This window comes from Rhinatrema bivittatum, chromosome 2 (assembly GCF_901001135.1).
Source record: "Rhinatrema bivittatum chromosome 2, aRhiBiv1.1, whole genome shotgun sequence".
NCBI classification, from domain to species: domain Eukaryota; kingdom Metazoa; phylum Chordata; class Amphibia; order Gymnophiona; family Rhinatrematidae; genus Rhinatrema; species Rhinatrema bivittatum.
Window position 1 is genome coordinate 369,205,108 of NC_042616.1, and position 24,898 is coordinate 369,230,005.

A 24,898-nucleotide genomic window follows, 5' to 3' on the forward strand; every position below is an offset into this window, starting at 1 on the left:
CTTCAGTCTTCTTTTTTCCGCCCAGCAGTAGCCTCACGTTAAAGGACCTCTGAAGAGATTCCTGACAGGAATTTTCCTCACGGAATTACTAAAAGTTAAATTGCCCCACAGGGGTCCCTCCTCTACCTTTTATAAGTACGCAGTACTCCGGTAAGTTTTTACCCGTTTCCCGTCGATTACCGTCGAGTTTGGATTTCGCGGCCTACTGGCCGTCGACCATACCGCGGCTAACTTTTTTCCATGGCTTTGGGGTTTTGTCGGTGCCCGGACTGTACCCGCACCATATCTATCACAGACCCTCATAAAGTCTGTGTAATGTGTTGATGATGGGACAAGCCCATACTTGCTCATTAGAGCAAGAAGACATCTTTGGAAGCTGTGCACCAGGCTGGGTTCCGTCAGGAGATATCATTCCCCTGTGAGGGCTGATATCCTACTGTTCTTGGAGAACATCTATCACTAGTAAGCAACTTTCTCTTACTTTATAAAAGAAAATGTTTATTTCACTACCTTAACAACAGCCAGTATCTCCTGCATAAGGAGGTCAGGCTTAGCAGTATGTGGCCTTATATTACCCAGTAGCTACATCTCGTTTAAGTTCTCATTTTCCTGGGAGCAGAATTTTAATATCATGCACCTGGTGTCCTGAAAACTGAGTTATGCAAAAATATTGTCTGCAAAATATTGATGAAAATTAACATAGTTTTCAGTGGAAATGCCTGTACTGGAGCTGCCCATGCTAATTAGCTTTTGGTGGATGATGATTATATTTTATCAAGGGAGATTATTTCTTTGTCCTATCTTTGAACAATGTATAGTATAATTGTGTTTTGTTTTGTTTTTTTTTTAAATTTCTCTTTCTCTCTGTCTCTGGGAAAAATGTGATAATGCTGAAACCAGGTTGAAGAAGCTCTTAAAGCCCATGGCATTGGTAAGTTGTGTGATATTGTTACGTTTAACAGAGTAAAAGAGAGAAATATATTTTGACTGCTCAACAAGATGAATAAATATCTAGATTCCAGTTTAGTAGAATTGATTGTATATACTGTTTTTGAGATTTCACATTTCATTATGTAATGAAAAATAAATTGCATTGATGGTTTATAAATCATTTTAAATAATCTTGTACATTAAAATCTGTGGAGTGGCAGACATAGTGCCATCAGGGGTAGGCAACCTTTTTGAAATGGTGTGCCAAGGTTTAAATCGGAAGTGTAATGCTGGTCCTTGAGTGCCACAAGCCAGATGGCATCCTGATCCGCCAGATTCCTCTCACACAACTCTTGAATATTAATTTTAATTTTTTGTTAAAATATTTGAGATGTAAAAATATGATTGAATCAGATGTGTTTTTCTTCACATGAAAACAGTTATAAAAAGGAGCAGTGCAAAATCTTACTCCCTCCCCTCACCAATACACCCCGATATTAGGAAAGCAGAATAGGCCAGGCTATTATAGATTCTTACACAGAAACTACATGCTGGCTATCAGAATATCTCATTTAACACATGCAGAACCGCTCCAAATACAAAGTAAAATATTTATAAAAAATTAGAAATGGAAACATGCAGACAAAAAATGAACTGGAAACTGCAACAAACCAAACTCTGTACGCAGTGTAACAATGGAAACATCACCATGGCTCAAAACATCAAGCAACAAAATTAAGCAATATAAAATATCAATTTTAATAGTAAAACCATACCAATAAAAAGAATAAATATTTCAAAATAGCTGTCAGAATAACATCCAATAACTCATAAATACATTTTTAAAAATGTCCCAAACACCAATAAAATATTAAAAATCACTGACATCAAAAAAAACCCAATAATTGAAACTTAGAATGATTTAAAAAAAAAAAAAAGAAATAATAATAATAATAATACAGCTGTCCTTATCTTGGAACATTTGATTGCTAGTCACCCTGAGATTGTCATAAATTAGTTGGAGTGAGAGACAGTGTACACAAATTTTCTCCTCTCTCACATATACACACTCTCCAACAAACACACAATACGCTGTCACCCACATGCAGTCACACACATGCACGCTGTTTCCTGCATGCAATCACATACACGCACGCTCTCTCATAAGACTATAAGATGAAGTGATGCCACGCAGCCGAATGGCTGCTTAGAGACAGTTCTCCCGACCTGGGTCTTAAAATCTTTCCTGTCCTGTAGTTCTGCTTATTGGGCTGCTGACCTTTGTTGTGAGTACCTTTTTTTTTTTTTTTTAAATCGGGCAGCTCTGGAGATGTCAGGCAGAAAAAAAATCAGTGAACCTGAAGCAATTTTTATTCAAAGCGGTGGCAGTGAAAAAATTGGAAGCCCCAGTAGTGGAGGAGGATGGAGAACAATGATGGCTGTGAGTCGGGCCACATGGAGGGAGTGCATTGTTGGAGATTACTCAGCGGCAAGTAGACCTGCCTCTCTCCAGAGATGATTTTCAACTCTGGTTTAGTGAGTTGAGGGCAGGTATGAGCTCCCTGAAACAAATCAAATCGATTGTGGGAGAGTTATTTTATTTATTTATTTATTTAACATTTTTTTTATACCGGGATTCATGTAAAATTTTACATATCATCTCGGTTTACATTGTAACTGAAAAACAGGCATGTGAGAATGCAAATTACATAGAACATGGCATAAAACTTGGATCAGAATACATGGGGAAAAAAAACTTGGAGCATAATAAGGGGAGAAAACGCATATTTTTATTATTGGGCGCATATATTTAATAAGTTGCGTTGGGAGTGTGCAGAACTGGGAGACCGGGTGGATGCAGCCGAGCACAGGCTGGATGATCAGAAGGGGGCCTGTGAGCACCTTTAGCGGGAGGTGAAGCAGTTACAAGAGGATAATGCTTTATTCCCTGTATGTACCCAGATCAATCCAGACTCCTGGGTTTTTCCTCCCTTCCAGCAGATGGAGACAGATAAAGTTTTGACAAACTCTGCCTTATATACCAAGGTGCCACCCACAGTCTGCCAGTATTAATCTGTTTCCAGCAGATGGTGGGGGTGCAACACTCAGTCTGTACTGATTCTTTAAAAAAACAAAACAAAAAAAAAAACCAACTAGAAGACAGGATTAGTTTGTTAGGTTTTTTATTAAGTTGATTAAAAAAAAAGGGGGGGGGAAGGAGCAACAAGTGCGAGGAGTCCGTCCTTCAGCCTCCCAGGGGGTTGGCGGGTCCTGAGGGGACCATCCCCCCTGGTCTTAGAGGCAGCTGGGGCTCAGGATCGAGGGCCCTTCTTACAGCCCAGCTTGGGGTGATACCAGGAAGCCCGGATCTCTCACCCCAACAGGACCACATCAGGACCCGGACCCATATACCGCCGGACGGGTTGGATAGAAAATAAATATCTAAAAGCTGTTGGTGGGTTTCAGGGCGTTCCTTTCCCTTTGCTGCCGCGGCGGTCGATCAGCGCAGAGCACCGTTGTGTTCTCCGTTTTTGTGTAAAAAAAAAGTTTTCTTTTGGTTTCCCCATGCCACGCGGTCCGTGTTGTCGGGTGTGTGGCTCTGGCTATGCATGCCTCTCGAGGGGTGTGTTCAGCCTACATCCCCGGAGGTGAAGGGACGTCTGAGCCAGTCGGGGGAGTGTTGGTTCGGCACAGATCAGTGGCGATCGCGTTTGGGGGGGGGAGTGCTGGCTCCTGCCTCACGGCCCTTGCCATGCAGCGCGGGAACAGGCGCCATTTTAGGCTCAGTCTCCTCAGAGGTTCCAGTCACGATAGGGGAAGGGAATTCCCCGCCCCATCTGTCACCCCAGCAGCCTGCTCCGCAGCCTATTACTCCTGCCAGGACAGATCCCATAGCACAGGGGGAAGACACGGGGCAGATTCTGAGGAGTCTTTCCCTTCTTTCTCATCGGATTTTATTTTAGCAATGCATAAGGCCTATAAGGCCAGGAAAACTACAAAATGACAGGCGTCTAAAATCGGGGGTTTCTCGGTACCACTCTCGAAGGGAAAAAAAGCAGCCCCGGTTTGAGGAGTGAGGGGGATCTTCAAAATCAAAGCATCCCTTAAGGTCCGTGGCACCACCCGAGGATTCGGAAACTCCTCTGATTCCCCAGACCAGGAGAGTCCAGATATATCCGCCCAACCCCCGAGGAGGTAGAGGGTGACGGGGATCAGCAGCAGGGGGCTGCTCGTCAGTCCCCTGTCGTCAGATGACCCGAAGGTGGTCCGCCTGTTCCGCAAGGAGGAACTTGGGCCTCTCATTCCCGCCATTTTGGGGGAATTAGGGATTGAGGCGCCTCCAGAAGAGTCACGCTTAGGGTCTATGGACCCTGTGTTATTGGGCCTCAGGGGGTGGTCCTACATCCTTTCCCTTCCATTTCTCAGCTACAGACCTGCTCTACCGGGGACGGGACACCCCGGACTTGGGGTTAAAGGTTACGAAGGCTATGGATAAGCCTTATCCTCTGCCGGAGGAGGCTTTGGAGTTTCTTAAGGATCCGAAAGTGGATGCCGCAGTTTCTGCGGTCACGAAGAAAACCACTATCCCAGTCACGGGATCCATGGCCCTCAAGGATCTGCAGGATTGAAAGCTTGAGATGCAGCTTAAAAAGATCTTTGAAGTCTCTGCACTGGGGGTCAGAGCGGCTGTGGGCAATTTTGGTTTGAGAGTGGGACTGTGCTAGGTTACAACAGCTACTAGCCAACGAAGTGCTATCTGAGGAAGAAGCTCTTCAGGCAGGCCGCCTTGAGGCAGTGGTTGCTTACAGTGCTGATGCCCTTTATGATCGTTTTACATATGTCCGCTCGCTCCATGGTCTCGGCACGGAGATTATTGTGGTTGCGGAACTGGTCTGCTGATGTTTCTTCCAAGTCCCAGTTGGGCTCCTTGCCTTTTAAGGGCAACTTACTATTTGGAAAGGAGCTGGAAGACATTCAGTCCTTGGACGAGAATAAGGTTCACATCCTGCCGGAAGATAGACCAAGGTCCAGAGGAACTTTTTCTTCTAGGTCTCGATGCCGCGGGAATTGAAGATCTCGAGCGCCCCGCGCACCCGCTCCTTCCTTTCATCAATCTTCAGGAAGACAGCAATCATGGTCGCATTCCTTTCGTGGGAGGCGTTTCGGCAGACCTGGTTCTTCCCAGACTACCACAGGCGGGAACACCTCACAATGATGGCCAGCCTCGGTTCCAGTGGTAGGGGGCAGACTGTCTCTGTTTTACGAGGAATGGGCCAAAATCACATCAGACCAATGGGTGCTATCTGTGATAAAACACGGCTATGCGTTAGATTTTGCACGCCGGCCCTGTCCGCGCTTCCTGATCTCACCATGTGGGTGCGCCGAAAAGCATCAAGTGGTAAAGAAAACCTTGCAGTGTCTGCTCGATTTGGGTGCAATTGTTCCGTTTCCTCCATCAGCACAGCAAAGGGGTCGTTACTCCATTTACTTCGTCATCCCCAAAAAAGAGGGGTCCTTTTGGCCCATACTTGACTTAAAGTGGGTCAACAAGTGTCTTCGGGCGGGGGATCGGTTCATCGCCTCTGTTCATCCTGGAGAGTTCCTGGCGTCTCTGGATCTGATGGAGGCGTACTTGCATATCGGGATCAGGGTGGATCATCAGAAGTTTCTGAGATTTTCCATTCTGGGGCGGCACTACCAATTTCAAGCTCTTCCTTTCGGCCTTGCTTCAGCTCCCAGGACGTTCACCAAAATAATGGTGGTAGTGGCAGCGCAACTACGCCGGGAAGGCTTGTTGGTGCATCCATACTTAGACGATTGGCTGGTTCGGGCGAAGCCGGAATCTCTTTGCCAGGCAGCAATCCAGCATGTGCTGCAGTTGCTGAATACACTTGGCTGGGTGGTCAACAGTGCCAAAAGTCATCTGATCCCCTCCCAATCGTTGGAATTTTTGGGAGCTTTGTTCGACACTCGACAGGGGAGAGTTTTCCTGACGTCTGATCGCATTATCAAACTTCAGGGACAAGTGAGGATTTTCATGTCTAAACGTCCGCCGAACGTTTGGGATTATTTGCAGGTTCTCGGTTCCATGACCTCGACTCTGGAACTGGTTCCATGGGCTTTCGTGCACATGCGGCCATTGCAATCAGCATTACTTTCCCGTTGGAGTCCAATTTCCGAACAATTCCATCTACTCCTTCCGTTGACAGAGTCCGCTCGGTCCAGTCTGGATTGGTGGCTGCTCTCGGACAATTTGAGCGTTCCCTTGGTGGTTTCGCAATGGATGGTAGTCACCACGGATGCCAGCCTTTCTGGTTGGGGAGCGGTTTGTCTGCGGAAGTCGGTGCAGGGTAGATGGTCTCCCGAGCAGTCTCGATGGTCCATCAATAGTCTGTAGACCAGAGCAGTACGACTGGCGTTGGAAGCTTTTCTTCCTCTCGTCAAGGGAAAATCAGTCAGAGTGCTGTCCGACAATGCGACCACAGTGGCTTACATCAATTGCCAGGGAGGAACCAAGAGTCGGCCGGTGGCATTAGAAGCTCACCGGTTAATCCGCTGGGCGGAGCGAAACCTGTCAGCATAGCAGCGTCCTACATAGCCGGGGTCGACAATGTGCACTCGGATTTTCTAGTCTGTATCAGCTTGATCCAGGAGAGTGGGAGCTGGTGGACAGAGCCTTTCAACTCATTTGCGACAAATGGGGCACGCCTTGCAAGGTTCTGATGGCAACGTTCAAGAATTCCAAGTCTGCAGGGACATAGGTGCAGAAGGCGTGGATGCGCTAGCCCAGCCCTGGCCGACGACCGTTCTACTTTACGTGTTCCCTCCTTGGCCGCTAATTGGCAAGGTGCTCAGGCGAATAGAGATGCACCCGGCTGTGCCGGCCATGGTTTGTGGATCTGGTCAATTTTGTGGTGGAGGGCCCTCTGCGGTTCCTGTGTCTCCTGAACCTGCTTCATCAGGGGCCTGTCTGTTTCGACCAGGTCGATCGCTTTTGTCTAGCGGCATGGCTTTTCAGAGGCAGCGTCTAAAGAGCAAAGGCTATTCTGACGCAGTAGTGACTACTCTGTTGAGCTCGCGTAAAGCCTCTACTTCACTCTCTTATGTTCGGGTTTGGAAGGTTTTTGAGTCGTGGTGTGTCGACTGGAGTATTGTACCCACCCGGGCGTACATGTTGGAGATCTTATGTTTTCTTCAGGTGGGGTTAACTAAGGGCTTATCCTGTAGTTCCTTGAAGGTTCAAGTGGCAGCTCTTGGATGCTTGCTCGGGGCCATTCGGGGCATGCCGTTATAGGCTCATCCTGATATTTCTCGCTTCCTTAGAGGGGCGAAGCATTTGCGTCTGCCGGTGAGTTCGCCATGTCCGTCCTAGAATCTGAATGTAGTCCTTATGGCGTTGTGTGCCCCACCTTTTGAGCCCTTGAAAAGGGCAACATTGAAAGATCTTATGTTGAAGGTGGTGTTTCTCGTGGCAGTTTCCTCTGCTCGTAGAGTTTCTGAACTGCAAGCCTTGTCATGCAGAGAGCCCTTCTTGCGGATCTCAGATTCGGGTACTTCTTTGTGGACGGTTCCCTCCTTTCTCCCAAAGGTAGTTTCATTTGAATCAGTCCGTGGAACTCCCGTTCTTCTCAGATCTGAACAGGTCGGATCCTCTCTCTAAGGAGTTGAGGAAGTTGGATATTCGCAGGGCTCAGCTGCATTATCTGGAAGTTACCAACAATTTTCGATGGCTAAAAGAGGCGATAAATTCTGCATATTTGCTGCATGGTCGCCCCTTACCAGTGGGGCTTCGGGCGCATTCCACTCGTTCTCAGGTGGCTTCCTGTGCGGAGTGTCAACAGATTTCTTCATAGGAAATTTGCAGAGCAGCTACATGGAAATCCTTGCATACTTTTGTGAGGCATTACAGGCTGATGTCCAGGATCCAAGGGAGGGAAATTTTGGAGAAGGTGTGCTGCGAGCGGGTCTCACCGGATCCCATCCCCGGTAAGTAAAGCTCTGGTACATCCCAAGAGTCTTAGGCTGATCCGGGTATGTACAGGGAAAAGCAAATTGGTTCTTACCTGATAATTTTCATTCCTGTAGTACCACGGATCAGTCCAGAGTCCTGCCCGCTTCTGCATAAAGGTAATGGAGAGTCCGCTACTTCCGCATTTTGTTTATTTTTGGTCTGCAGAATAATGTCGTTTATCCTTTTTATAGGGTCTGGTTTATAGTTGGGGTCAGTGTCTGCGATTCATGTATATAGTTTGGTTTTAACCATTTTGCTTTGACATTGTGTAATACTGGCAGACTGTGGGTGGTACCTTGGCATATAAGGCAGAGTTTGTCAAAACTTTATCTGTCTCCATTTGCTGGAGGGGAGGCAAAACCCAGGAGTCTGGACTGATCCATGGTACTAGAGGAACGAAAATTATCAGGTAAGCACCAATTTTCTTTTAAAAGAATGGGTGGAAGACCTAGAAAACAGGTCTCAAAGAGGGAACCTGAAGATCACAGGTAGCCCCGAGAAAGCTGCTTATTCTGACTGTGTGATAGTGGTGTCTGATATCTGCGACCTGATTTTGAATGATGTGGAGGGAAGGAAGGAGATCCCTAAAATAGAGCTTGATAGAGTGCACGGGTCTTTGACTCACCCATGAGGAATGTGCCCAGGGATAATTGTGTTTCTTCAGCCTTCAGAAGTTGGGAACTGCACAAGCATGTTGTTGTGCCGCCGCAGTTATGCTGCCACATGCCAGTAAAAATGCTCTCACGTGCCATATGTTGCCAACCCCTGATCTATTCTCTGTACTGTTCACAGGAGTTCACACGTCTGTGTTTAAACAGCAGTGACCAATTAGAGGGCTCTGTCATAAAACTGCTTTCAATTTAAATGTTTGGAAGTCACAGTGAAAGGCATGTGATGAGATTAAAGACAGTTACTATAGTGATAGAACTCTTTCCCTAAGGAGATGATCACTTTTTGAAAATAACATTTAAAAAATAAGAGGTTAATAATTTAGGGCCAAATTAAAGTTTCAGGCAAAAAAGGACAAAAAGCTTACACTTAAAATGGTAGAACTTTTGAAAACCATCACCCCTATCAGACTCCAGTATTTTGTTACTTCTCAGTAATTTACTACATTCAAGCTATCCTTATTAATGTTCCAAATATTTTATGTACCTCCAAAAATCTCCTAGATTAAACAGGCAGGCTCCCAATTGTTATTCCTCCTTATAGTTTCTTAGAAGACCCATGCATATATAGTAACATAATATAGCAATGACTGCAGATAAAAACCAAATGGTCCATCCATTTGGTCTTAATCTGTGGGAAATGGTGCATGTATACAGTATGCTGAATGTAATCCACTTTGAAGTGCCGTTTGTATGTCCATCAAGTGGCTTATGGTAGTAACTGCTGCATCATGCATGTGTTCTATTAAAGGTAGTAACTACCACGCCGTACAGGTTACCCCATGCATAAAAGCTGACAAGTGCTGGGGAAAATGTGAGTTAAATTTCCTCATGTAATTGCTTAAAATTAGGAGCCACAAATATGTATGCATAGCAGATGTATGCCACTTACCCAGATTAAATTTGCGCACGTGATATAAAATACATGTGCTTGCATGCACGCTATCCATTTAGCTGCGTATATGGGTGCAGTTGCGCTTGTTTTAGTTATCCTTTTAATGCACACAAAACTTGACTTAAGTGGACAAAACATGTTTATGAATACAGTTTTTTGCATGCACATAAATCATGGTTTTTGTGGCCAAAGCATAATTTAGGAACATAAACCAGAATTTCTGTACATATAAGTTGTGTGCGCAAAACACACACATTTTGTGCATAAACGCTGAATACAGAATCCCAACACCACAAAGTCCAGGTTTAATTCCATAGCAGAATACTAACCCCAGAAACTTTACTTCACCTCAAACCAGGAGTTCAATTTCCAACATTAAGAAAGCATGAGTTAAGTCTACCCATCTCTCTGCACTGTGGAGTAATAGCTAATGCCTTGATGCACATAAAATTTGTATGAAAGAGCACTAAGCTGTGTACACCAATTTTTTGTGTATAAATCTCCTTGCAGCATTGGAGGTTCAGTTCTATGCACAAAAATAATTTTCAGAACCATGTGCTGATGTGTCACAGCCTAGTGTATCTTGTTACATTGGAGATTCCATTGACTGAACATAAGAACATGCCATACTGGGTCAGACCAAGGGTCCATCAAGCCCAGCATCCTGTTTCCAACAGTGGCCAATCCAGGCCATAAGAACCTGGCAAGTACCCAAAAACTAAGTCTATTCCATGTTACCGTTGCTAGTAATAGCAATGGCTATTTTCTAAGTGAACTTAATAGCAGGTAATGGACTTCTCCTCCAAGAACTTATCCAATCCTTTTTTAAACTCAGCTATACTAACTGCACTAACACATCCTCTGGCAACAAATTCCAGAGTTTAATTGTGCGTTGAGTAAAAAAGAACTTTCTCCGATTAGTTTTAAATGTGCCACATGCTAACTTCATGGAGTGCCCCCCTAGTCTTTCTATTATCCAAAAGAGTAAATAACAGATTCACATCTACCCATTCTAGACCTCATGATTTTAAACACCTCTATCATATCCCCCCTCAGCCGTCTCTTCTCTAAGCTGAACAACCCTAACCTCTTTAGTCTTTCCTCATAGGGGAGCTGTTCCATTCCCCTTATCATTTTGGTAGCCCTTCTCTATACCTTCTCCATCGCAATTATATCTTTTTTGAGATGCGGCGACCAGAATCGTACACAGTATTCAAGGTGCGGTCTCACCATGGAGCGATACAGAGGCATTATGACATTTTCCGTTTTATTCACCATTCCCTTTGTAATAATTCTCAACATTCTGTTTGCTTTTTTGACTGCCACAGCACACTGAACCGACAATTTCAATGTGTTATCCACTATGACGCCTAGATCTCTTTCTTGGGTAGTAGCACCTAATATGGAACCTAACATTGTGTAACTATAGCATGGGTTATTTTTCCCTATATGCATCACCTTGCACTTATTCACATTAAATTTCATCTGCCATTTCGATGCCCAATTTTCCAGTCTCACAAGGTCTTCATGCAATTTATCATAATCTGCTTGTGATTTAACTATTCTGAACAATTTTGTATCATCTTCAAATTTGATTCTTACTCGTCGTATTTCTTTCCAGATCATTTATAAATATATTGAAAAGTAAGGGTCCCAATACTACAGATCCCCGAGGCACTCCACTGCCCACTCCCTTCCACTGAGAAAATTGTCAATTTAATCCTACTCTCTGTTTCCTGTCTTTTAGCCAGTTTGCAATCCACGAAAGGCCATCGCCACCTATCCCATGACTTTTTACTTTTCCTAGAAGCCTCTCATGAGGAACTTTGTCAAACGCCTTCTGAAAATCCAAGTATACTACATCTGCCGGTTCACCTTTATCCACATGTTTATTAACTCCTTCAAAAAAGTGAAGCAAATTTGTGAGGCAAGACTTGCCTTGGGTAAAGCCATGCTGACTTTGTTCCATTAAACCATGTCTTTCTATATCAGCGGTTCTCAACCTGTGGGTCGCGACCCCGGCGGGGGTCGAACGACCAAAACGCAGGGGTCGCCTAAAGCAGGACCCCAACCACCAGTCCGCGGACCAGTACCGGGCCGTTGGGGTTTTTTGCCGGTCCACGGCGCCGCGGCTGCTGCGGGGAGGCGGGGCGAAGCTGGCGACCTGCCTCCTCCAACCCCAAAAGGGAAGAGACATGGCCCAAAAAGCTAGCACTTCGCAGTGACGTATGTTGCTGGAGCCGCGCAGGCAGGAAGGAGGTGTATCAGCCACTGCAGGTGCTCCTCCTACTTCCTTCCTGCCCGCCCTGCCCCGGAAGACAAATGTTGCCGGAGCCGCACGGGGAGGAAGGAGGAGGCGCGTCAGCCGCGTGGGTAGAAGAGGCGCTTCAGCCGCGTGCAGAAGAGGAGCAGCGGGGCCGGGAAGACTAGGGCCACTGCAGAGCCCATCCTGTGGCAACCCGTAAAGAAGAGGCCCAGAGGTGAGAGAGAGGTGTGTGCGAGTATGAGATGAGTTGAGAGACTGTGTGTGTTTGCAGAGACAGCATGTGAGAGCCTCTGTGTGTGTGAAAGAGACAGCATGTAAGAGTGAGAGCCTGTGCTTGAGCAAGGCAGCATGTGGGGGTGTGAGAGAGCCTGTTTGTGAGACTCAGACAGCCTGTGCCAGTGAGAGCCTGTGTATGTGTGTGTGAGAGAGAAATGCATGTGAGAATGAGAACCTGATTGTGTGTTTGAGAGAAGAAGACAGGTGGAGAGAAAAGAAATAGAAAAAAAGGCAATATAAAAGGAAATGGCAAAAAATTAGAAAGGGAAGCAGATGTAAAAAAAAAATAAATTACTTTTTACTGATTGGCACATGTAATCTTTGGGAATGTGCAAGAGTAGCACTTTCTCTATGGCGGATCTCACAATGTACAAGATCAACATGGAGGAAGTGGAAACCCACGGGGCCTGCACAGAGGAGGCAGCAGTTTGGGCTTCAGTGCCAATAGCAGCAATCAGTGCCTCCCCAATAGCCACGTGGCAGCAGTGGCAGTAATTAGATTAATTGTTTGACTCAGCTGGAGGTGACAAAGTATGAAGTGGGATGTGAAATCAGTTTGATCTGGTGGAGAATTAGGATTGCTGTTACACATATTTGGCAAACATAAAGGGAGCCAGGATAATCAATTGATGCCTGCAGCTGAGGACTGATTCATTATGACTCATGTAGAAATTAGTGCATTTTCCAGATTAGTCTGCATAACACAATTCTCAACATTCAGCATTATTTCTGCTGCATAGAGTTTTATCTGAGAGGCTCTGAGGTTGTGAGGGAGCCAGTAAGAGTGAGAGCATGAGTGTGTATGAGAAAATCCAGGGGAGTAAGAGTGTGTGTGATTGGGCGGGGGGACGGGGAGAGAGTGTCTTACACCCTGAGAGTGTATCAGTGTCTGAGAGAGTGAGAGGTTATAGTGGATATAAGAGCATGAATGTGAAAGTATGTGACAGTGTATGTGTGAGAGAGAATGGACATGTGAGTGTATGTGTGAGAGAGAGAGGATAACCTCCTAATCCTCGACAATATCAGGGTGACTGGAAATCAAGAGCTCCCATGTATGGACAGCAGGGGCTTTTTAAAATCCTTATTAGTTTTAATTATTGTGTGTTATTTGATATATGTGCTGTTTTGAAATATTATTGGTGTTTGGGAAATTATAAAAATGTATATGATTTTAATTAATAGAAATTCTATTTATCAGTAATTTTAAAATATTATTTTATTAGTATGGTTTTACTATTATAACTGATGCTTTATGTTTCTTAATTTTATTGTTTTATGAGGAATGGTGGTTCTGTTTATAAATGTCATAATAAATAAGTATGCACTAAAATCCAACCCCATCCATAACCCCGCCCCCATATGACCAAAGCCCCGCCCTCGCCCCGCCCTCGCTGGGCGAGGGCGGGGCGAGGGGTCACCGCAACATGAGGAACTGTATTTCGGGGTCACGGCATTAGAAAGGTTGAGAACCACTGTTCTATATGTTCTGATGTTTAGAACACTTTCCACTATTTTTCCTGGCACTGAAGTCAGGCTAACCGGTCTGTAGTTTCCCGGATCGCTCCTGGAGCCCTTTTTAAATATTGGGGTTACCAGTCTTCAGGTACAATGGATGATTTTAATGATAGGTTACAAATATTTACTAATAGTTCTGAAATTTCATTTTTTAGTTCCTTCAGAACTCGGGGGTGTATACCATCCAGTCCAGGTGACTTAACTACTCTTCAGTTTGTCAATCAGTTCTACCACATCTTCTAGGTTCACTGTGATTTGATTCAGTCCATCTGAATCATTACCCATGAAAACCTTCTCCAGTATGGGTACCTCCCCAACATCCTCTTCAGTAAACACCGAAGCAAATAAATCATTTAATCTTTCCGCGATGGCCTTATCTTCTCTAAGTGCCCCTTTAACCCTTCGATTAAACTGACTCCCTCACAGGCTTTCTGCTTTGGATATATTTTAAAAAGTTTTTACTGTGAGTTTTTGCCTCTACGGCCAACTTCTTTTCAAATTCTCTCTTAGCCTGTCTTATCAATGTCTTACATTTAACTTACCAACGTTTATGCTTTATCCTATTTTCTTCTGTTGGATTCTTCTTCCAATTTTTGAATGAAGATCTTTTGGCTAAAATAGCATCTTTCACCTCCCCTTTTAACCATGCCAGTAATTGTTTTGCCTTCTTTCCAACTTTCTTAATGTGTGGAATACATCTGGACTGTGCTTCTAGAATGGTATTTTTTAACAATGACCAAGCCTCTTGCACACTTTTTACTTTTGTAGCTGCTCCTTTCAGTTTTTTTCTAACAATTTTTCTCATTTTATCAAAGTTTCCCTTTTGAAAGTTTAGCATGAGAGCCATGGATTTGCATACTGTTCCTCTTCCAGTCATTAATTCAAATTTGATCCTATTATGATCACTATTGCCAAGCGGCCCCACCACTGTTACCTCTCTCACCAAATCCTGTGCTCCACTGAGAATTAGATCTAAAATTGCTCCCTCTCTCGTCGGTTCCTGAGCCAATTGCTCCATAAAGCTATCATTTATTCCATCCAGGAACGTTATCTCTCTAGCGTTTCCCGATGATACATTTACCCAGTCAATATTGGGGTAATTGAAGTCTCCCATTATTACCGCACTACCAATTTGGTTAGCTTCCCTAGTGTCTCTTAGCATTTCACTGTCCGTCTCACCATCTTGACCAGGTGGACGGTACTATACTTCTATCACTATAGTCTTCCTCGACACACAAGGGATTTCTACCCATAAAGATTCATTTGTGCATTTAGTCTCATGCAGGATGTTTATCCTGTTGGACTCTATGCCATCCCGGACATAAAGCGCCACACCGCCTCCCGGGTGCTCCTCTCTGTCATTGCAATATAATTTGTACCCCGGTATAGCACTGTCCCACTGGTTGTCCTCCTTCCACCATGTGTCTGAGATGCCAATTAAGTCTGTCATCATTCACTGCTATACATTCTAATTCTCCCATCTTACTTCTTAGACTTCTGGCATTAGCATACAAACATTTCAAAGTCTGTTTTTTGTTTGTATTTTCATTCTGCTTTTTAATTGATAGGGATAAGTTAGAATTTTTTAGCTCAGTTGAGTTTTTAGTTACAGGCACTTGGACTACTTTTCTTATTATTGGAACCTCACTGTCGGGATGCCCTAATTCTAATGCATCATTAGTATCCTTTGAAGATACCTCTCTCCGAACCATGCGCTGCTGAGCGACTGTCGGCTTTCCCCTTTGTTCTAGTTTAAAAGCTGCTCTATCTCCTTTTTAAAGGTTAGCGCCAGAAGTCTGGTTCCACCCTGGTTAAGGTGGAGCTTATCCCTTCGGAAGAGACTTCCCCCTTCCCCAAAAGGTTCCCCATTTCCTAACAAAACTGAATCCCTCTTCCTTGCACCATCGTCTCATCCACGCATTGAGACTCCGGAGCTCTGCCTGCCTCTGGTGACTTGCGCGTGGAACATGGAGCATTTCAGAGAATGCTACCCTGGAGGTTCTGGATTTAAGCTTTCTACCTAAGAGCCTAAATTTGGCTTCCAGAACCTCCCTCCCAAATTTTCCTATGTCGTTGGTGCCCACATGTACCACGACAGACGGCTCCTCCCCAGCACTGTCTAAAATCCTATGTAGGTGACGCGTGAGGTCCGCCACCTTCGCACCAGGTAGGCATGTTACCAGGTGATCCTCACGCCCACCAGCCACCCAAATATCTACATTTAGTCAATGGAATCTCCAATGTATTGTCGTCTGTTAATTTTAACCAGTTAACAGTTGACAATAGAACATTGCTTCATATCCCATGACTCTTTAATTTCCTGAGAATTCTCTCATAATAGACTGTATCAAATACCATTCAAACACACTATATCTAGGGACCTTCATTATCATTTTTTTTTTTAAATTTTCCCTGAGAATTTCAGTGTTATATAAGAAAATAAAATCATTTGAAAAATGACTTTGTTATAACAAATAGCATAATCAGTGGAAAAGTCCTTTTTTCACTGATTTGCTTTTGGTTGTAACATTGGAATTCCCAGGAAAAATAAAAAATTGAAAACACGGTTAACCTTTAACCACTGCTGTTGCCTACTCCAGAATTATTCTTCCATAAATGCATGTCTCTTAGTGAATTTGAGACATGCATTGCCTGAATTCCCATGCTGGTCTCATAATCTCAAGACTGAGATTATGAAAATTCAGTCTCCACATAATTCAAATGCCTTAGGAGCTGAGTAGCGCTAACAGGAATGAACTAGCTATTCCATCAGCAACAGTTGTTGCTGATGGAATAGCTAGTCTGGGGGCGTTCCCATGCCTAGACACAGCAACAGTTGTTGCTGTGTCTGGGCATGCGAATCCTGGGCACCATGGTGAAATTTCTGTGTGCCTGGGAATTCTCAAGTTGTTCCATGGAGATTACAGTATGTGGTTTGTTTTCTGCAGAACATTTACCTGATTTTCTCTCATTCTTAATATATAATGCCACACCACTACCTGTTTGATCTGCTCTATTATTTATATACAAGCCGTTAAGCCCGTTAAAACGGGCTACATTAACATTTTTTTTGGATCATTTCCTTCCCCCTCATTCTCCCTCCCACCTCCCCCACTCTCTCCCCTCAGTCACTCCTCTCTCTCCCCCCCTTCCTCCCTCCTCCCCTCAGTCACTCCCCCCTCCTCCCTCCCTCAGTCACTCCTATCTCCCCCTCCCCCAGTCACTCCCCTCAGTCACTCCCCCCTCCTCCCCTCAGTCACTCCCCCCTCCCCCCAGTTACTCCTCTCTCCCCCTCCCTCCTCCCCTGAGTCACTCCTCCCTCCCCCCTCCCCTCAGTCACTCCTCCCTCCTCCCTCCCCCCTCCCCTCAGTCACTCCTCCCTCCTCACTCCTCTCTCCCCCTCCCTCCTCCCCTCAGTCACTCCTCCCTCCCTCCCCCCTCCCCTCAGTCACTCCTCTCTCCCTCCTCCCTCCTCCCTCCTCCCCTCAGTCGATCTCCGCCGAAGACCCAGAGCGGCGGCCCGAAGACGTGGAGCGGCGGCGGCATGCGCGCGAGGGAGGGACAGACTTCCTTTTGTCCGTCTGTCCCTCCCTGGCGCGCATGCCGCCACCGCTCCGGGTTTTCGGGCCGTCGCTCCTGCCGCTCCGGGCCGCCGCTGCCGCCGCTCCTGCCCGGGTCTTCGGGCCGGTGCCGCCGCTGCCGCTCTTCGGGCCGCCGCTTCCGCTCCCGCCGCTCCGGGCCGCTGCCGCCGCCGCTCCGGGTCTTCGGGCCGCCGCTCCTACCGCTCCGGGTCTTCGGGCCGCCGCTCCTGCCGCTCCGGGTCTTCGGGCCGGTGCCGCCGCCGCTCCGGGTCTTCGGGCCGGTGCCGCTGCCGCTCCGGGTCTTCGGGCCGGTGCCGCCGCCGCTCCCGCCGCTCCGGGTCTTCGGGCCACCCCTCCTACAGCGCCATTTTTATTTTTAAGAGGCACACTGTGACCGACGTGCTCGCATGCGCAGTAGAGCTGCTCTCTACTGCGCATTTGCAGCACGTCTGTCAACCTTCGTTTATTAGGTTGATATAATATATTAGAACATTTTATTAAGATAAAGGGATACAATTGTTACCATCCATGTTTCAAGAAGTTTGTTTTACAGCAAAACCATACATTTATAACATTAATCAAACACACAATTTTAAACACTATATACATCCAACAAGGCGAATCCAAATTTCTCAAACCTCAACCCAACCCATCGAACCTGCTTCCCCCAAACCCTCCCTCCCATGGCTCAAGAGTGAGATGCAACAGAACTTATAGCATCCTAAAAAGAAAAAAAAAATCACACTAAATGTTTATGCTAGAAATTAATAGTGAAATCCTTCAATTCCTTAAAAACCTGCTCCCATTCTTTTTGGACCTTAGAATATTTTCCTTTATGTTCAGCTATAAGTAATTACATTTCAACCCCAAAACATAGCACTTGTTACCAATCCTTTATAGAGGGTGGGTTAATTTTCTTCTGTCATCTTAAAAGCACTCTCCTTCAAATTGTTAAGAATTTCTTTGATTCTTGTAGTCGTATCACCCAACGCAGAGGGTAAAATAGTGAAAAAAAAAATCCTGGGTCTTCTGGAATCTGTAACCTGTCATCGCTGCAACAGCATTTCTAACATTGCCTCTAGGGCATGAAAAGAGTGTGTGCGATAAGTTTCCTTTGATACCACAGCTCTCCAACAGTCTGCTGGTTTCCTTGGATCTATGGTGTTCAAGCATGTTGATGTCAAATAGATCTGTATGCAGATACATACTCCTGGGAGGATCAGAACCCATCCTGCTTGTGGCCAAGGATAGATGAGATCTGGCAGCAGGCTGCAAGCCGAGCACCTCCTGCTCGCGGGCAAATATTAGGCCAGGAGGGAAAAACCAGAGACCCAGGATAGCTGCGTGCCTGCAGCAGACTGAGAGAGCTGACAGCTGAGTCTATGTAAAAGAAACAGTAAGTGTGCATGTGAGGGTGGTTGTGTGTGTGTGTGTGTATGGTGGTGGGGGGGATGGGATGTTTGTGTGTGAGACAGAGCTTGTGTGAAGGGGTGTGTGTGTGTTTGAGAGAGAGAGAGGGAGCCTGTGGGAGAAACAGAGAAATGACGGCAGAAAAGGACCAAAAGGGTCATCCAGTCTGCCAGGTAAGCTTATGGTAGAATCTTCTGTGCTGTGGAGGTTACCAGTTACCCCATGTTTATCTGTTTCCCAGACCATAAAAGTCAGGGCCCTCGGTTGCTGTTTGAATCCAATTCCCTCTTACCCGTGTGCTTATCTGTTTCCCACACTAGCCCTTGTTGATTGCTGTTGAATCCAATTCCCTGTTACGCCTTGCTGTTGAAGCAGAGAGCAATGTTTGAGTTGCATCAAAGTCTCTGGCTTATCGTTTTAGGGTAGTAACCACCACATCAGCAAGTTACCCCCATACTTGTTTCCCCAGACTGTAAAAGTTGGGGCTCTCGGTTGCTGAACGAATCCAGTTCCTCTTATCCCCCTGCCATTGAAGGAATGATGGAGTTGCATCAACAGTGTCAAGGCTTCTTGGTTAAGGATAATAACCGCTGCACCATCAAGTTACTCCATGTACTTTTTTCTTCATTTCCATCTTTTAGCCTTTAGAGAACCACAGTATTTTTCCCATGCCCTTTTGTATTCTTTCACTGTTTTTGGTTTTCATTACCTCCTCCAGAAGGGCATTCTAGGCATCCACTACCCTATTCGTGAAGAAATATTTTCTGACATTGGTTCTGTGGTGTCCTCCTTGGAGTTTCATTTTGTGACCCCTAGTTCTACTGATTTCTTTCCAATGGTAAAGGTTTGATATTTGCACATCATTAAAACATTTTAGGTATCTGAAGGGTCTGTATCATATCACCCCTGTGCCTCCTCTCTTCCAGGGTATACATATTCATATCCTTTGGCCTCTCCTCATAGGTTTTCTGATACTGGCCCCACACCATTTTGGTAGCCCTTCTCTGGACCACTTCCATCCTGTTTCTATCCCTTTTGAGATAAGGGCTCCAGAACTGAACACACCTGATGTTTCAGAGAGAAGGGAGCTTGTGTGAGGGTCTAATATAGACTTTCTCGCTAGCAGAGGTGTGTGCGCCAGCGAGAGGGAGGGTATATGTGTGAAAGAGGGAGCCTGAGTGAGGGTGTGTGTGTGTGGGCGAGAGAGAGGGGGGGTATGTGTGCACAAGAGAGTTTGAGCCTGTGTGAAGGTGTGTCTATTTGAGAGAGGGACAGAGGAACCTGTGAAAGGGGTCAAACTTTGGCAGTGGAGGGCTGGTGGTAGGGATAGAATAGAAGGTGGCTTAGCCTTCTGGGTGTGGGGAGAGAGAGTTAGTGGGGAGCAGAGGAGTTGAGGGGCCTGAAAGGGCATATTGAAAAGGGCCTGGCCAGAGGAGTAGGGAGAGAGAGTGGAAGGGACCATTAGAGTGGAGAATTATGCTGAAAATATTTAAAACATTGCATCTTTGAGTAATAACATTTCTGTGTTATTTTACATTAATTACTCAGACTGATGTATATTTTATTTTGACTAATATAAAGTATGCAGAAATTTGCAGAACTTTACTTTTTTTTTGTGCAGAATTTTAAATTTTTGTGCACACAATTCTCCCAGGAGTAGATAACAGTATGTTGTTCCACAATATTCAGAGACCTGGAACAAATCCACATTCATCTAAGATTTGATCCTAGTTCTTCTGTGGGTTTATCTTCCTGTCTCTTTGCTCCACACATCCCATATGTTTAACTTTGTCTTTGAGTCAATGTGTAGCTTTAGAAATTTTACTTATACGGCCTCTATTTATTTATTTGATGTACTTATATTACATAAGAACATGCCATACTGGGTCAGACCAAGGGTCCATCAAGCCAGCGTCCTGTTTCCAACAGTGGCCAATCCAGGCCATAAGAACCTGGCAAGTACACAAAAACTAAGTCTATTCCATGTTACTGTTGCTAGTAATAGCAGTGGCTATTTTCTAAGTCAACTTAATAGCAGGTAATGGACCTCTACTCCAAGAACTTATCCATTCCTTTTTTAAACACAGCTATACTAACTGCACTAACCACATCCTCTGGCAACAAATTCCAGAGTTTAATTGTGCGTTGAGTGAAAAAGAACTTTCTCCGATTAGTTTTAAATGTGCCGATTGCTAACTTCATGGAGTGCCCCCCTAGTCTTTCTATTATCTGAAAGAGTAAATAACTGATTCACATTTACCTGTTCTCGACCTCTCATGATTTTAAACATCTCTAGCATATCCCGCCTCAGCCATCTCTTCTTGAAACTGAAAAGTCCTAACCTTCTTAGTCTTTCCTCATAGGGGGCTGCTCCATTCCCTTTATCATTTTGGTCGCCCTTCTCTGTACCTTCTCCATCGCAGCACAGTATTCAAGGTGCAGTCTCATCATGGAGCGATACAGAGGCATTATGACATTTTCCGTCTTATTCACCATTCCCTTTCTAATAATTCCAAACATTCCGTTTGCTTTTTTGACTGCCGCAGCACACTGAACCGACAATTTCAATGTTATCCACTATGACGGTAGCTCCTAATATGGAACCTAACATTGTGTAACTATAGCATGGGTTATTTTTCCCTATATGCATCACCTTGCACATATCCACATTAAACTTCATCTGCCATTTTGATGCCCAGTTTTCCAGGTCTTCCTGCAATTTATCACAATCTGCTTGTGATTTATTTATTTTTTTTTTTTGTCAAAATACTTTTTATTAACAGGTGGGAAGTGACCTCCGCCACCCAAGCAAGAATATAGTACAAAATGGAACCATAACATCATGAATAACACAGTACAACCATAGTCACAGTATACTTCCCACCGTAATTTTTGTATTTTCACCCCAATATCCTTTCCCCGTCTCAAACCCCAGCCCCCCCCCAGACAACACATGCATTCTCCATTCATACCTTAACCCCCCCTTTCCCTTTCCCCCTATCTTTAGATGACCATTGCGTAGTTTACCCAGTGTGTTGTAAGTCCTCTTGAAGAGATTTAGGAAGATTGTTAAACCAAACATCCCAACAAGTGCAATAATGCTTATCAGGCCGCCTCCTGCCAGCCAGGTAGTCCAGTCGTTCCATTTGTGCCAGGGAGGCCATTCGTCCATGCCAAGCTGCAAGCGTAGGCATCACCAAAGGCTCTGTCCAGACAGCAAGAATAGAGCGACATGCCATCAAAACAGCCACTCGCTCAAAGCGAGCCTTAGAACCACTCCCCGGCGTGCGTCGAGGTGCAGTACAGGTAAGTAGCAACCAGCCGGTGAGACGGATGGGCTCGCCTATGCAAGTTCCTACCACCATCAACACGGCCTGCCAAAAGGGACGAAGTAATGGGCATTCTATCAACCTGTGGAGCAACGTACTCGCAGCAGTCCCACACTTAGTGCAGTCAGGAGATGGAACCAGCTTCATCCGGAACCTACGGACATCGTCATAATACAGACAGTGAAAAAGCTTAAATTGAAGCTCTCGTAGGCCCAAGTCAGGTAATAGCTTATACATGCCGCGACACCAGCTCGCCATCTGCCGCTCAGTAACAGGGGATCCCAAAACAGTGGACCATCGATTAGTCAGGCTACGGAGTGGCACAGCATCGCCAAGTTTCTGGCCAAGCTTTTTCCAGCAGGTAATAGTGTTTCGCAAATAGGCAGTGTCAAAAATGGTATTGGCAAATTTCAGCTCCGCCTCCGACTCCGACTTCGTCCAGACACAAGCAGTCAAGTAATGGCGGGCTTGGAGATAAGCGTAAAGGTGCTTTGTGGGCAATTGGAAGGTGCGTGCCAGCGTGGCAAAGTCCAGTAGCACACCTGAAATAGAATCATACATATGAAACGCAAACAGCACCCCATGGTCCGCCCAAGTGCGAAACACCAGGCCACTCTCACGACCGGGGAGAAATTCTACATTTTTCAAAAAAGGCAGCAACAGGGACCGCCCTCCCGATAGGTTATGTTTTTTCCGTATCCATCGCCAAGCGCGGATACAGGGCGCTAAAAGGACCTTGGGATAGTAAGCACTGCGACGCTGCCCAGCCCGCACTTGTATAAGGCTTAGAGGTGACCCCGGGGTCGACATACAACCCAACAGCCCCTCTTCACAGTAGCGATAAGTGCCCGTCAACCATTCTCCTATAAACCTCATTTGACAGGCTACGTTATACAACCGGAAGTCCGGCAGATTGAGCCCTCCCCACTCTCTCGGATATTCCATAGTTACATAGGCTAAACGGGCGCGTTTCTCCCGCCACATAAAACGTTGAATGCTGGAGCGTAATCGACGGGCATCAGCCACCGTCAGCCAGCAGGGGAGCATATGGAGGAGATACAATAGTTTAGGGACCAACACCATTTTGACAAGGGCGCTCCTGCCAAAGAGGGATAACGGTAGCAGCTTCCACATATCTAATTGCGCCTGAAATTTGGCAATACAGGGGGCTATATTTAGGGAATACAACTTCTGTAAGTCCCTCGGAATCCATACCCCCAGGTACCTGAGCCTGTCCGAGGCCCAACGAAAAGGAAACTCCCCTTCCCACGTAGCTGGGAGATCGGCCCGTAAGGCCAAAGCCTTGGATTTATCATAATTTATTTTTAGACCGGCAACTAAATGGAAGCGGTCAAACAGATTAATAATGGCCGGTACGCTGGTGCGCGGCTTCCCTACAAATAGAAGGAGGTCATCGGCAAACAGAGCCAGTTTTAGGGGGTGACCATCCAAGCTGATTCCACTAATGGTCCTCTCACGTCTGAGGCAAGTGGCCAAGGGCTCCAGTGCCATAATAAATAACAAAGGGGATAGGGGGCACCCCTGGCGAACTCCCCGGGAAATAGGAAAAGCTTTGGTAGGTATCCCATTGAGTAAAAGAGTGGCGCTAGGGTTTTTGTACAGGATATGCAACCATTGTAAATAAGCCCCTGAAAAAACCATACCTTCGCAAAACCCCAAAACATATACTCCCATGAAATAGAGTCAAACGCTTTTTCAGCGTCTAGGCTTAAGATCAATGCTTCAGCTTCGGACTGGTAACTCAGTGTGGCCAGCAATCGCCGAACATTCCGCACCCCTTGTCGACCCTGAATAAATCCAGTCTGATCCTCATGAATGAGGTTTGGTAAGATAGCAGACACACGAGCCGCTAAGATCGAAGCTAGTATCTTTATATCTACATTGAGCAGCGAGATGGGGCGATAGGATCCCACCTCCAAAGGATCTTTCCCCGGCTTGGGAAGGACTACAATAACAGACTGATTAGAGGCGGGTGAAAGAGTGTCTACTTTTATTTATTTATTTTTATTTAACAACTTTTAATATACCGACGTTCGTGAGGCACATCACGCCGGTTTACAAGTAACTCAGTTACTTGTAAACCGGCGTAATAAGCTTGCAACCGGCATAATAAGCTTGCAACAGAGCAAGCACCCCAAAGTTAAGGATCTTATAATACTCAGATCCAAACCCATCTTGCTCCGCCGCCTTCCCGAGCCGCAGCGTCTTACCTGCTTGTGATTTAACTACTCTGAACAATTTTGTATCATCTGCAACTTTGATTACCTCACTCATCGTATTCCTTTCCAGATCATTTATAAATATATTGAAAAATACGGGTCTCAATACAGATCCCTGAGGCACTCCATTGCCCACACCCTTCCACTGAGAAAATTGTACATTTAATCCTACTCTCTATTTCCTGTCTTTTAGCCAGTTTGTAATCCACGAAAGGACATCGCCACCTATCCCATGACTTTTTACTTTTTCTAGAAGCCACTATATCCAGTTACAAATTGATCAATGTGGGTTACAATTTCAACATTCGTAAATACATTAAAATAATACATAAAATTTAGAATTTTTATTTAAGAAAATTGTTTTCACAGTAACATTCCTCAACTTTGATTTTGTAGCTACTGTATATCCCTGAACTGAAAAAAGCAAAAAGAGGGAAAATTCTCCAAATTCAGTTTTGAAGTCAGTTGATGTACAGAAAATTCCATCCTCAAAAAGCTGGAAGAAAGTCTTCAATTTTGAATGCAGGATAATATTGCAGATGGTAGAATCCCTAATGGTACATACTTCCTGACAACCCAGTTTAGAGGTTACTCCCAAGATATGTGTATCCTTTCCTAATTTCCAAAAGAACACCATTTTCTTGAAATAATTGCAAAACCAAATGGCATATTTAGCAGGTGTTGAACCCCATGGATGATATCCCTGTTTAGTGCCCAGTTCCCTCTTTTCAAGTTGTCCAATACTGGTTCTCACTGGAATTATTTCACTTAGAAAG

General features: G+C 45.3%; 1 protein-coding gene across 7 annotated transcripts in view; it reads left to right on the forward strand.

The window, feature by feature from the left end:
- The window catches only part of LOC115084722, a 664,924-nt gene that overhangs the window by 85,761 nt on the left and 554,265 nt on the right, over nt 1-24,898 (forward strand). For 6 of the 7 annotated variants that reach the window (XM_029589949.1, XM_029589957.1, XM_029589951.1 and 3 more), the window contains one exon: nt 901-931. The exons of the other annotated variant lie outside the window; for it this stretch is intronic. In XM_029589949.1, coding sequence (XP_029445809.1) covers nt 901-931 — 31 coding nt within the window. The remainder of the gene's footprint in view (nt 1-900; nt 932-24,898) is intronic. 7 annotated transcript variants of the gene reach the window in all.